The 15,347-nt window shown below is 32.5% G+C and overlaps 1 protein-coding gene across 1 annotated transcript; it reads right to left on the reverse strand.

Moving 5' to 3' along the window:
* Positions 1-13,550: 13,550 nt before the first annotated feature.
* Positions 13,551-15,066, reverse strand: LOC127075576 (peroxidase E5). The gene is made up of 4 exons (XM_051017036.1): positions 14,808-15,066; positions 14,535-14,726; positions 14,289-14,454; positions 13,551-14,194 (listed from the first exon to the last, which is right to left on the reverse strand). Exons 1-4 carry the CDS (start codon positions 15,045-15,047, stop codon positions 13,707-13,709), a joined length of 1,086 nt encoding a protein of 361 aa, XP_050872993.1. The 5' UTR covers positions 15,048-15,066; the 3' UTR covers positions 13,551-13,706.
* Positions 15,067-15,347: the final 281 nt, after the last annotated feature.

Below are 15,347 nucleotides of genomic sequence, written 5' to 3' on the forward strand. Positions count from 1 at the left end.
GAATGGGTTATATTTACCAATTAGAAGTATGCACAAAATGGTCAAAGTTGACTTAAAGATTCAATTCAAAATAAGTGTTATGAAAAGAAAGTTTGAAAATCAAAAGCATAAGGCTTAGGTTTCTAATGTTGGAAAACAATGATTAAGTGTTTGCACAAAAAGTTTTGGCTTGGGTTAGAGTGGAGAGAAGAAGAAGAATGGCTAAGTCCTAAGGAAAATAAAAGGGAAAGGGAAAGAAATGAAACCACACTAGGAGTCCCTCTCTTGAGATCATATTGATGATCCAAGTAGCTCCCATCCTTTGGAATAAGCAACCACAAAGTATAAGCAATCAGACAAGTCTCAAAAGAGATCCTCAATGCATCTTGTTTCTTCCACTTAGATGAACATGGCAATGGTCCTCCAATTAAGCTCAAATGGAAACCCCTAGCACAAGAGCACACACATCAAAAGTTCCATGAAGTAAAACAAGAATGGACAAGAGAGAGTTTAGAGATTTGGTCCTTCTAATTCCATTTTCATCATTAAGATCCTTTCACTCCAATTTTGCATAAGGAAGGTCCTAGAAACTAAGTCCAATTCTCCATTTCTATGCATAGGGAAAGTCCTAGAAACTAAGTCCATTTCCTTGCACTTTGGTTCACCACAATCAAAACAAAACACAAGCAAAATAGTATATACACAATTATGTGCTCAAGTGAGCAAAAGGCAAATGGCATTAACATAAACATGTTCTCAAATGAGCAAAGAGAAGAGCAAATGAATAATATGTGCAAGAATAGTAAATTGCATTAAAGTAAATTGCATAAAGTAAATGTTAATTGTCAATAGTTAGTGTTAGTAGTTAGTGTGCCATAAGGCAAATTTAGCGCTATGTTAAGCAATCGTAATTGGACTTATGTAGAAGTCACAACTATCTGAGGCCGGTCAATAATAATGTAGGCAACAAACACAAGTTAGGAGTCTTGATTAGTGAACCAAGTCCCAACAACTTGCCATGCCAAAAGGAGAAGAGAATTCATCTTGTATTGGTTTAAGCCTTATGCATGATTTAAAAGACAACCTATCCTTAATGCAAAGCCATTCACTTGATCAATTGATAAAGATGAATTAGATTTGAATCTAGGAAGGTTAAATCCCTCTAATCAATGCTAACTTATCAACCTTCAACTCATTGATCAAAAAGAAAAAAAAAGGAGAAAAAAAAAGAGATGGATAAGAGAAATGGAAATGACAAAATTAAAGTGCATTAAATGAAACCTCATATACCAATCCTCATATGTTGACCAATAACATTGAAAGTCAAGGTCAAACTATCAAAAACAGAAGTGAGATGAAGATTGGAAGTCAAGAAATGAGTAAACTATTTTTGGCATTTTAATATTAAAACTAAACTTGAATTAAAATATTAAAGAAAGGTCAAACTTCAAAATCACTTCAAATCAACCTTGAAAGGTCCAAGTGATTTATCCTAAGTCCAACAAGGTCAAACAAGGTTTGACAAAAAATTTCAGCATTTTTAAAAGTCAGAAACTATTTTTAATCAATTAAAAATGAATAAAAATAACCTAATTGAACTAAAATCTCAAATCAATTCAAAAATTGATGAGAATATTTTTCATAGATCCATCATCATTCAAATAGGTTAGGAAAATATTTTTGTATTTTTTGAATATCAAAAACTATTTAAAATGAATTAAAAATAACCAAAAAAGGGAAAATTCACAAAAAATATCAAATGACAAAATAAAAAAAATATTAAAAATCAGAAATAAAAACTAGAATTTATTTGGAAAATAATGCAATTGGTCCCATATTTTTTGGATTAAAAATGAAGAAGATATTAATTTTTGAAATAATATGGAATTAAAGAAAATAAAAGGAAAATAAAACAGAAAATAGAAATTGGAAAAAAGCGTGACCGTCTGATCTAAGCTCATTAGTTGAGCTGGCAAATCATGAGGCCAAGAAGCGCGCGCCTATGGTGATCCATGGTCAATGCGTGCACATGTGAGACAAATAAAAGTCATAACAGGCAACGCTCCTGATTCAATCTGGAAAACAGATCACACGGCCAGGATTTAAACTGGGGACGATGAAGCCACCGGAGCCACCGTCTTCTCCGGTGAGCTTCCAGATTCCGGCCAAAATGCAGAACTTCAAAACTTAACCAAATCAAGCGATCTATACATCAATAGAAAGCTGGGATGATGTACATCATCCCTGTATGATCCATTTCCATTCTAGATCTCTATGATTTGAGAAATCAGAGATGGAAAAATCTGGTGTTCATCATGAACTCAATGAATTTCAAAAATTAAAAGCATAAACATGATGCCTCTATTGAGAGGACTTCAGCCAACACAAAATCACAGCCAATAGGTCAAAGGATTAGAAGAATCGAAGAAAATACCAGATGGAGTTCAAGTTTGAGTTCTGATGATTTGAGCTTGAAACCTTGCTTGCTTTATCAAAACAGAAGTTCAATGGAGTGTGGAGTGAAGGTCTAGAAGCATTAGATCTATGAAAACAACCAGATGAAGTTGAATTCAAGATCTGAAATTTTTTGAAGAAAATGCAATTGCTTCTTTAGTGATGGTTAGGGAACGATTTCAGCAGCATTTCAGGTTGAAATTGGGTGTCTAAATGGAGGCAATGAAGCATGTATTTATAGCTGAATTGGCAAGGAAAGGGTGGAATGATCTGTGTGCATAAACTTGGATACCACTTGCATGGGCTTGCATGATCATGCACAAGGCCCAAAAGCAAAGCCAAATGCAAGCTGAGTTCAAATGCCAAGGGTTTGGACGTGTAATTTGCTCTGAATTGGCTTGTGCAACAATGTTTCATCATGAATTCCACAATTGAACCTAATCATTCACCTCTTCGAAAATACCATTTAGAAAATCCAAGCATAGGCATATGGGTAATGGTTGGAAAGGTTTTTGTATGAGGAACAAATGTTATGTTGGTCAAAAATCCATTTGGAATGTGGAAATTTATGAAATTTGAGTTTAAAGTGTGATGTGCAAAACATGCCAAGGCAAGGTTTCTAAAATTAGCCAACTTTCAAGCCCTTCTGTTTTGATGATGCAAGCTTCAAATAAAAAAACCTCCAACATCAAAGTTGTATATATTTTCAAGACAATAAACATGGACTTATGCATCATTTGGATTTTTGAAGAAGAAGTTATGGTCACTTGAAGTTGGACTTTTTTGACTTTTAATACCTTTGATCAAAAAGGACCTATAATGTCTTGCATTATCACATGTATTTTCTTTGCGATTTTGAAATTTTATCCAACATAACATTTCAATTAGACATCTTAAGCTTTCCAATTCATTTGATCCCACATCAAAATCATAAAAAATGAATGAGTTATGTCCTTGGGAAGTTGACCTAAAATTAGGGTTTCAGTCAAAATGACCTATAATGTATTGGAATGGAAGATGGTTTTCCAAGCTTCAAATCAAATTTTGATGAACATGAAAGTTGTTCATATTGTCCTTAAGAACATTTTTTATTTTTGAACCATCTCCATTTGACTAACACATAAAAAGTTAGGTCTCAGTGTATTTCAAAATAGTCAGATGATTTGACTAATCAACTTTTCAAGTCCACAACTCATATCTTGATGAATTGATGATTGAGGACACTCAAATAAGTTCAAATATGCATGAAATGATGAATTAAAGAACTTCCCTTGATTATATTTGACCATGGGCTGAGGTTGCTTCATGAGCAAGGCATTGTGGTGCACAGATGAATTAGGGTTTCTCTGGGGAACAAACTTCAAACCCTTTGACTTGCTTTGATCAAACATGATGAATTGAGATATTAGGGGGGGGGGCATATTTGATGGATGAGAGCTTTGGGAACCATTACCATGCTTGCTTCCACCTCCTCTTGGCCATGCATTTGTACCAATGACCTTCTTGAAGCTTTTGGCCTTGTGATTACTCAAGCTACAAACAAAAGATGTTAGTGACATATTTTTGTGCTTTGGTTAGTGAATAAAATGAGAAAAGCAATGATATATAATTCAAACATGCTTGGTGATCTCAAACCACTCACAAGAGTCCCACCCAAAGGCAAGGGGAACCAAGATGCTTAAAGATCCTTGAGGCTATGCAAATGCAATGTTATGATGCCATGAGGGATCTTAGGGACAAAATTGGGGTCTTACAGACTAGTGTGGTGGTCCCAAACATTTCCTCCTTCATACACGGTGGTGACACCGACTTCGACTTTGAGACCGGGTCCGAGGGTGTGGGCATAGAGGCGTTAGTGGTGGCTTGTAGGCGGCACTTGAGCAAATCAGGATACTTGCAGTGTTATACTGTGACGACTGTGGCATTCTGGCGGCTTGGTTGCTGCTCTTATTTTTTATTGTTGCTTAAGTTTGAATTTTAAGTTCAAAATTAGGCAACACTCCGTGAAGTGTTGCTGAGTGAAGACATGCAACTCTTGGAAAATGTTGTTATATGTGGAACAACACATCTCTTGGTAAAGGTGTACTGAAAGGATGTTGTTTCATCAAGGGACGCAACCTTGTGAAACAACACAAACATGGACTATAAATAAATCATTCAGAATTCGGAAATCACATCCCAAAACACATATCCTCTTCAGAAAAATTTCAGATTATCTTTCCTACATTTGAGTTTTCATCCGTCTTGTGCAAACTCAAGCATATGCCTAATTATCATGAGTATTCCTGCATAGAAACTCTAAGACATTGGAGAGTCCTTGAAATACTCTAAGGAAAGTGTTTCATTCACGATTTCAGCCTGGATCCATTCAATATAGAAGTATTACCTAACAATATTATAGTATCTCAAATCATTGCCACCGATGCTTCAGTTTCAAGCATCAAAGTGATGAACCAGGACCTTGTCAAGTTGGATCCTTTCGATGGTACAAGCTTCACCCGTTGGCAAGACAAGATGACGTTTCTATTGACTGCCTTGAAGATTCACTATGTCTTAGATCCTAACTTAAAACTAATTTCAAAACCAATCGAAGATGACACCGATGAAGTCAAAAAGAAACGAAAGAAACGAAATGAAGATGAATTCTTGTGTCGTGGACATATTCTTAATGCATTATCTGATCGTCTCTATGATCTATACACTGATACCCAATCTTCAACATAGATATGGAAAGCACTTGAATTCAAATTCAAGGTTGAAAATGAAGGTATGAAAAAGTTCTTAATATCTAAATACTGTGATTTTAAAATGTTAGACTCCAAGTCTATTCTTGCACAAGTACACGAGTTATAGGTTCTCGTGAATAAAATAAAAGTTGTAAAAATAGACATTCCATAAGCTTTCCAAGTTGGTGCAATAATTGAAAACTTGCCACCTTCATGGAAAGGATACATGAATACATTGTTGCATAGTCTTGAGGATTTCTCATTGGAGAAACTTCAGAAACACCTTCGAATCGAGAAGAAGATGAAGGATGTAGAAAAGTCTGAATCTGTTAGATACTCTAAATCCATTATTGTGATTGCAAAAGGAAAGAGGAAATATGCTGGCATGAAGAACCATCTTAGCCCTAAGAAGGAACATAACAAATTCAATAACTCTAGCAGACCTAAAGGACCAAAAGGTGGATGATATGTGTGCGACAAACTAGGTCACTTTGCTCGAGACTGTAGGCATAACATGTCCAAAAATGAAGTTAATGTTTTCATACAAATGACGACATAATTGCTACAGTGAGCGAGATTATGGCAATCAAAGGCAAAGTGCAAGGATGGTGGTTTTATACATGTGCTACCATGCATGTTTCTTATGACAAAACAACATTTAAAATCTATTATGAAGTAAAATGATGGACAAGAAATGCATACGAGAAATGAAGTAAGATCTAGAGTTGTTGGAACGGGATCCTTCGAACTAAATTTCACTTCAGAAAAGAAAGTCACTCTTGTCAATGTACTTCATGTCCCCGACATGAATATGAACCTTGTTAGTGGGGCCTTGTTGGGAAAATCGGGAATTAAGTTTGTTTATGAATTGGGAAAACTAATATTAACCTGTAACAATGTATTTGTAGGAAAATGATATTATGATGAGGGAATGATCAAATTTTGTACTACTGATAGTATTATTAATGAAATTTCTAATTCTTCTTATATGCTTGAATCTATTTCTTTATGGGATTCTAGATTAGCACATATTGGTATTAGTACTATGAATAGACTAATTAAATCCGGATTGATCTCATGCAAAATTCATGATTTCGAAAAATGTGAAATATGTATTGAATAAAAATTGATCAAGAAACCACTCAAAAGCATTAAAAGAAAATAAAATTTGTTTGATCTTGTGCGCTCTGATTTGTGTGAATTTAATGGCATGTTAACCTGTGGGAGAAACCGGTATTTCATAACTTTTATCGATGATTTCTCTATGTTCACACATGTATACCTTTTAAAGCATAAAGATGGTGCCTTTAACTCATTTAAAATTTATAAAGCGGAAGTAGAAAATCAATTAAGTAGAAGTATCAAAGTCCTTAGGAGTGATATGGGTAGTGAATACTTTTCTCTTTGGAATTTGATGCATATTGTGAAGAATATGACATTATATATGAATTTTATGCACCTCGTACACCACAATAAAATGCCTTTAATTCCTTTAAACTAGTATTTTTCTTAGGATCTTTTACTGTACCACTGTAAAGTGTTTAGCACGAACCATGCTGTGATGCCAATTGAAGGTGAGAAAAATACACAAGAGGGGGGGTGAATTGTGTATGTTAATTTTTTCACTTCTGATAAACCAACTTCAGAAAGTGAACAAGTTCAGAATCTGATTACAAAGTTGTTAGCAGCGGAAGAATAATATTCAGAAGAGAGTAGAAAAGCATCACACATAATTCATCCTGGTTCCTCTCCTAAACTGAGAGTAGTTCAGTCCCCTTGTCCAACAAGATATTTTCACTATAATCAAACTGATTACACTTTTCTCAAGCAAACTATCAAGAGACTTCAACTGCTTAATCACATTATAAAAAGACTTCTGCTCAAGCAATCCAACAAGAGACTTCTGCTCAAGCACACAGGCAAGAGGCTTCCACTACTCAAGAAAACTAGCAATAGACTTTCACTACTCAAGAAAACAGACAAGAGACTTTCTATACTTTAAACAAATAGTTTAGTAGAAAATATAACAACTATATCAGAAGTATAGAAGTGATACAACAACCACAAAGATTCTTAACACTTAATATTTCTAAGATATACAAAGATAAGAAATCTTAAAAGCTTATGAAATAAACAGATAGATGCTTTAGCTCAAAGTTACTTTTGTTAGATTGTTTGTGAGTGCTTAACCTTCCTTCAAATATTCAACTCCTTTTTATAGAGTCAGAAAAAGAGTCGTTGGAAAGTAACTTGCACAAGTGTTCTTTGTAAAGCATCAGTTTTGAGAGAGAGACGTTGAAAGATGAATCTGATTAAAATTAAAATATAAATTATTTTAATAAATAAAAAGGAATAAAATATTAAAGTCTAAGAAGGACTAAAATATTCGAGTCTTACACGTTGCAAATGTCAACCCATGTTAATCGTAATTCATTGGTTTATACACCAGTGTTGATGTCAATCAACTTGCACTTAAATAAAGATATTTTAAATATAACACAATCAATCTCCCAAATCTCCTCAAAGACGCCAAAGTATGGTTTAGATGTCATTACGTGATTCTTATATTTAGAACTAGAGAAGTACATGAATTCAACCTCAACCATAACCCCACTATTCTTCATGATACTGTAGGCATCCTTAGATTTAGTATAGAATGAAAATTTACTAATGTCGTATGCACTCCAAGTTAGTACATTAAACTTAAGCATATATGATATTCATTTAATTGTCTCAGATACACATTTATCTTTAGAAACCATTTCATTAATCAAATTTATGAAACATTTGTTATGCTCTGTCAACAATAATTTTTCACTCATTTGGGGAAATTTTTTCTTAATAAGTCTTTTGTGAGTGGATAAGTAAGGTTGAATTTCATCAACATTATTCAATATATACAAATGTGTTTGAAGAACTACGTCTTGGGTCATTGTCTTAACATTTAAAGTGTGAGTATCTTTACATTTATATCTTTCATCATGAAGATACTTAGGAGTTCATATGGAGTTTGCTTCTAACAAATAGTTTGAACAAAACTCAATAGTTTATTCTATAATATACATTTCAATGATCGATGCTTCTAGACGGTGATGCTTCTTCGTATACCCTTTAAATATCTTAATGTATCAGTTTATCGGATACATCCACCTTAAATAAACTGAGCCACAATAGTTATGACATGGGGCCACGACTACCCCAAACTTTTTTTTTATATAGTGAAAATACCATATTACCCGTATTTGAAATGAAAAATAATAAGTTTTCCTTTAGACTATTAACCAAACAAGTCCTAATAAATTTATATTTTTTATAACCCATTTACAGAAACAACTCTCTCTCTCTCTTTCTCTCTCTCTCTAACAATTTTCTTCCTTTACCGTCGTTGTTTATTTGCTCCACCGCCCATCACGCTGCAGCCGAAGACCGCCACGAGTGTGCTCTAACAATATTTCTTCTTCATCTAACTTGCTTTTTTAATGTTTTTAAATAAAACTCTTTTAAAAAGAAATTTTTGTATCCTTTTGAAAAGTAAATGTTAGCTTGTCATTCTCTTTCTGGTAAACAAATGTTAATAACATGTTGTTAGATTTTTTTAATTAGTATTGTGATAATATTATTTGGCTTGTGAACTTATCTTGGTTTGAACTGGTTTATTACTAACTTAGTAAGATAGGTAAGATTGGATTGTTAATTTAAAGAATTTTGAGATTGATTGGAATTTGTAAGTGGTATTATGAATTTAGAGAATTTTGGGATTTTGTTGTGTTGTGTTGGAATTTGTAAAGTGTATTTTTTGTTGTGTTGTGTTGGAATTTGTAAAGTGTATTTTTTTTAATTTATTTAATTGATTATTTAGCATAAAAGTGATAATGAATAGTAGAAAAATTGATTCTTTTTTCAAGAGGAAAGAAAGAAATTATAAGGATCACAAATATCCTTTGTCAAGTCTTATAACAATAATCTCATAATGTAATTAATGCTATGCATTTGGTTTGTACAACAAAAACTCTTATTCAAGAATTGAGAGAAGATGGTTGAGATGAATTGTTTACTTCTGTGAAGTCTTTTTGTGAAAAACATGATATTGAGATTCCTGATCTTAATGATATTCATTCAACAATAAAATTTGGTCGTTCTCGTCATGAAGATAACCAGGTAACCATTGAGCATTATTTTAGAGTTGAAATATTTTTCATTACCATTGACAAACAATTACAAGAGTTAAATAACATATTTAATGAGCAAACAATTGATTTGTTAACTCTAAGTTGTGCTTTGGCTCCCAAGAATAATTACAAGGATTTTAACCTTGATATTATTTGCACTCTAGTTGAAAAGTATTGTCCTATGGACTTCAATGAGCAAGAGAGAATTAATTTTCAATTTCAAATTCAGCATTTTATTATTGACGCTCCTCAAACATCGAGTTTGAACAATTTATTAACTATTTAAGAATTATGTAAATCTTTGGTTGCAACAAAAAAGAAGTAAAATTACTATTTGATTGATAGATTGCTCCGCCTTATCATGACTTTCTTGTATCTACAGGTAGTACTAAAATATCTTTTTCCGCAATAAAAATTATCAAGACAAGATTGAGAAGTAAAATGGAAGCTGATTTTTTAAGATATAGCAAGACAATTAACATTGAAAGAGAAATTGCTGCAAGTATTGATTCTAAGATTATTATTGATGATTTCAAGCTACTTAAAGATCACAGAGCATTATTTCAAGGTATTTTTAAGTAATATTTTTTAAGCATTTTATGTTCAACTTTGTGTTTATTACAATTTAGAAAATTTATATACATTATGGTATGAATATTTGATTTATAAATTATAGTTTAATTTGGTGCTCACCCCAAACTCTGTAGTCTGGCTCTGCCATTACAATTAAGTGAATCATTATGTCAAAAAAATGATGGTGGGATATACATATCCAATTAAACAAGTTAAATCGAGCCTCATGTTCCAACTCATCTAAATTTCCTAGATCAATGATTTTATTACAAATAGCATTGAAGATTAAGCACAATCTAATTACACTTTCCTTTGCTCTTTTGTTTTGGAAAAATGCCACGAATAACCACTAGGATAAGTTGTTGCATCAAGACATTTAAAGAGTACCCTTGGGAAATTAATTTGTGATCTTTCATTGATACAAGTTTTTTGATATTTAAAGAGTACCCTTGGGAAATTTGATACCTTGCAAGCTATGATATGGTTGATTGGGTCTTAGAAATTTTTGATGCCTAAGGTAAACAATATTTTTTCCATTCTTTAGTTGGTGGAAGCATGTATCACCTTCACATATAGGACACACTTTATGTCCCTTAACGTTGTACCCAGATAAATTACTTTATGCGAGAAAATCATTGACTATGTAAAACAACATGTCACACATCTTAAAATTTTCACCGGGATACGCATTATTAACATCAGCATCTTCCTCCCATTTTTTTAAAATCTTTAATCAATGGACTTAAATAAACATCTATAACATTTCTAGGTTGTTTTGGACTCGATATCATCATATACAACATCGTATATTTGCGGTTCATGAAAAACCATGGAGATAGGTTGTAACTTATGAGAATAACAAACCATGAAGTCTAGTTAGTACTCAAATTATCAAATAGGTTCTTTGATATATGGAAAGTTAAATCCTGAGTTTTTTTGCCTCGCAACCAAAATCCAGAAACAGTGAATCAATTTTATTCCATTACAAAGAATCAGTCACATGGCAAATTTTTTCATCAAATTTTATTTCATATGCACTGTCATCTAATATTATTTGTGTCATTAGAATTAGCAAACAGTGTCTTGAATTATATAATTATTGGTAGATACCACATCATCTTGGCAGGAGGACCCTTTTTGCTCACACTATCAACATCATCAACATCATTGTCCTTCAGCTTGTAGTGTGACTCCCTACACCTAGGGAACTTATCCTATTTTTCATATTATTTCATGTCTAATATGCAATCATTACGACATGCATATATTTTGACATAATCCAAACCCATTGGACACAATATCTTTTTGACCTCATAATTATAGTTCTCCAATGTGTTACCTTATGGAAGCATACCTTTCAACAATTCAAGAAACTCCGTGAAACTTTATCCTTCCACCCACTTTTGCCTTAAAGTTAAACAATTTTAACACAGCTGACAATCGTCTAAAAAATTTGCACTCCAGAAATAACGGTTCCTTGTTACTATGTAAGATATCAAACACATGGACTCTCCTAAAAGAATCTTCTCCAATATCACGGATTATATCTTTTAGTTAATCACACATATCTTCATCAAGTTCAACTCTATGTGACGAAGTTTTTTTTATCACTTCACTAAGACACACTTATGTCGTATAATTTTGACAAATTCCATCACAACTTAGTTGATTGAGTATTTCCTTCTTTCCGTGTGTTTTCATATTCTCTCATTTTTTTACAAGGATAATACAAAATTCCTTCATTTTCTGGAAGGTTTCTTTCATCAAATTCAAGGAATTAACACACTCGATTTTCATACTCGGTATTTAATCTATTGACTTTCATCCAACTAAGATATATAATTACATGCTTTCGGAAAATAAAATCAAAATCATATACAAACCATACACAAATTAACACACAAACAACAATAATAATCATTCACTACTACAAAAACACATGTTATCTCGGATGCGGAGGCGGTTTTACCTCGGTGATACAAGTGAGGTAACGAAGGGCGTCATGGAAATTTGCAACTTTAACTCTCGATTTCTGAATAACCGATGGGATAGTTGAAATGGTCATTGGCTTGATCCCCCACAATAATATTTTTTATATTTCCAAAACTAGCACCACATACCATTCGGTTTATGCCCAAAACCGGGGAGAAAAATATTTTTTTAATACAAATTACATTGTTTACACAAAAAATTAAATTAAATTGTTTGCAAATTATATTGTTTACACAAAATATTACATTGTTTACATAGAATATTAAAGTAAAAATATATAAACAAAATTTGAATATGATTCATCGTCATCACAATAGGTGAAGAACAAATGTTGAATCCTCATTCATTGAATCTTGGGGAAGATCAACTGTTGGATATTTTATACATTTGTTTATGATTAAAGGAAAACAAAAAGGTTAGATAAATAAAATAACTTTCAGTTATATGATTATTTAATAACACAAACCTTAAACTCAAATATTTGATCCTTAAACTCAATCATTTTTATGCTCTTGCAATCCATCATAGAGAATAATATTTTAATGTTTATGATACAAAACAAATAAGTCTCAATATTTTCATGACAAATGCTTTCATGATCAATTTTTTATATTCAGAATGCTTTTATAATATGGCATGAGTCTTCTGAATGAATGTCTTTTAGGTTTCACGCGGATAACTAATGGTAGTGTCTTGAGCGTTGATATCACTAAATGGTCGACAAAGATTTGTGTAAGGATTGCAAAGAAACTTAATAAACACACTTATTTTGTTCTTCGATTTTAACCCCGGTTTCTAAAAGAACCGAGGTAATAAATGACTTTTAATGCCAAAAAAGTAGTGAATGGAAAAAAAATCGAAGTAACATGTATTGTTTCATTTTTCAATTTTTTACCATTCACCAATTTCTTGATGTGTTGCAATATAATTAAGAATAAATTTCTCAATGTTGTCAACTAAAGAAATCAATATCAAAGATATAAAGTTTTCTTTGATTAGCAATATTGGAAAGTTATTCCATTAAACATTGACGTGAACAATAACAAGCACAACAACAACACTATTACGTGAGATAAATTGCAAAAACGGAAAACTGATTTGTTAAATGTTGGTGTAAGAATAACGACAACATAGAACATAACTTTTTTTGTCTCGCAATCCATCAGACAGAATGATATTTAAGAGTATGGAGCGACCGAACTTGTAAGTTATGCTTAGGTAAATCTTAGTGAATGAATCATTTTATAGTAAAATCTGTATAGGATATCCCTCAGTTATTTGAGAAATCGAGAAATATAATATTTAATAAAAAAAAAATCTTAAATAATAAGAAATGTGTCACTTTAAAAAAAAACTACCGTTGTTGGGATTCAATAATTTCTTGAAAAAAACAATATAACGCGTCATGAAATTTCTTGGAATATTGTTGTAGTAGTTCTTGTCCCTTCTGACTTTTTTCCTCGATATTTAGTCGAAACGAGAAGAATTTTTTTTATATTAATAATCTAAGAAGTCTTGCCAGCAAATAGAAAGAAAGGATATTACTCCTTCCGTTTCCTTTTAACTAGGGATACTTTTGACAAAAGAACAATCAATACCATTTTAAACTTTGAAATGACATTTAAAAGTGAACAATTTTTTTTCTAAAAAATGACACTTAAAAAAACAGAGGAAATATTATGAAAACTCTATGAAATACACACAAATCACGTAGCACAAAACAACATGGCATTATTGTACTTAGCTATCACTTATTTATTAATAAATGGCAATCACCACATTTAAACTTTTAAAGTAAAGTAACACCCATTCATTAGATTGAACTAACTAAATCCTCCTCTACCGATTCTCTGGATCTCACCGTGGCAAGATCCAGTTCAGAAGATTTCTTGTTAACAAAATTGCATTGTTTTCTAATTTCTCCTTTCTTTCCCGTGAGCACGTCAATATTTCCCATTTTAATCATTGAATTCCTAAAACTCTCAAAGAAAGCATTTTGGTTATTTCCAAATTTGTTCACAATGCTAATGGTATCTGCACCTGGTGTTGAGAACAACGTTTGGTCACTTTGAAGCAAACCCTTTTTAACTTGAAGATTGCTGTAGTAGTTCTTGTCCAATATATCAGGAGTCGTTGGATCGAAATTCACACGGTTTGTTCCAGGTCCATTCTTAGGACATTCTTTCTGCAATTCTTTCAAGTATGCTGTATCAAGAGTTGGATCAGGTTTGCCAGTATTGTTGAAGTTGTATAATCGATCGACAAATAATGAACAACGTGCTCTTCCAAATGTATGAGCACCTGCAATAAAAGCATATAAGTAAATCATAAACTATTTTCACTATAGAATACTTATTTAGAAACTGTTGCATGCATGTATATATATATATTATACCTGAGAGTGCTACTAGATCATTGGTGTTGAGGCCTTGTACAGCAAAAGAAGATTTAAGTTGAGTTAGATTGAAGGAAGGAGATGGAAGATTTTGATTAGCAAGAGCTTGATTTGCTGTTAAACTATCCCTTCTTCCCAATGGCACAATCCAACATGGACCTCGAGTCTGCGAATATAGATTTGTATTAAAGATTATACAGAAATAGAAGATAAACGGACAAAAAGCTTCCGCGCTGCCATATTTACCAGAACAGATGATACTCCAGCAGCAAGTGCAAGAATATCAGCACAAGAAACTGTATTAGGGCAAGCCTTTTCCACCGCAGTTTTGATTCGATTCACAACATCTAAGCCTCTTAACGAGTTGATATTCGGAGAAGCTCCTTGTTCACTCACGATGGTAGCGGTGTTGTTCAGTAAAACTGATGCATCACAACCCTATATCAACATTTACACAAGATCTTAGAGTTAGAGACATTCATAGATAAATAATGTTGAGTTCGAGAAAACCATACATACTTGAACAAAACAATCATGAAAGTGAAGTCTTATGAGACTCGCAGGCATTCGGTGATCCGTCTTAGAAACATTCCATAAAATTTGATATACAATAAAAGGCAATTGAGGACATGTTTTACTGTAAAACAATGGATCAAGCTGTGGTTTTGAGGAGAAGGATGATGGTACTGGTAGTCCTCTTAACACAACCGCAACAAAGCAAAGAGCTATTGCTATGAGAAGACAGAAGTTCATTTTCATATCTGAGAAATATGAGAGCTATAGGTTTTTGAAGATGTGATTAACTAGATACAATATGAGTCTTTATTTATAGGGTCATAACATGACTATGTGCATGTGAAATGGCTTGCTTTTGCTATGAATGTTAGTAGTAATTGCTAAGAATATAACATGCATCCATACTTAAGATTAAGACAAAATTGTTGCTTAGTGATTATATTTCAAGAGATTAACAATTAAGTCTTTGAAAAATAATTAACACTTGTCAAAGTCTTCGATAAACTGATAAATAAATCATAATCTTGTTCAAAGTATTTCTAC

Source organism: Lathyrus oleraceus, chromosome 1 (assembly GCF_024323335.1).
Source record: "Lathyrus oleraceus cultivar Zhongwan6 chromosome 1, CAAS_Psat_ZW6_1.0, whole genome shotgun sequence".
NCBI lineage: Eukaryota > Viridiplantae > Streptophyta > Magnoliopsida > Fabales > Fabaceae > Lathyrus > Lathyrus oleraceus.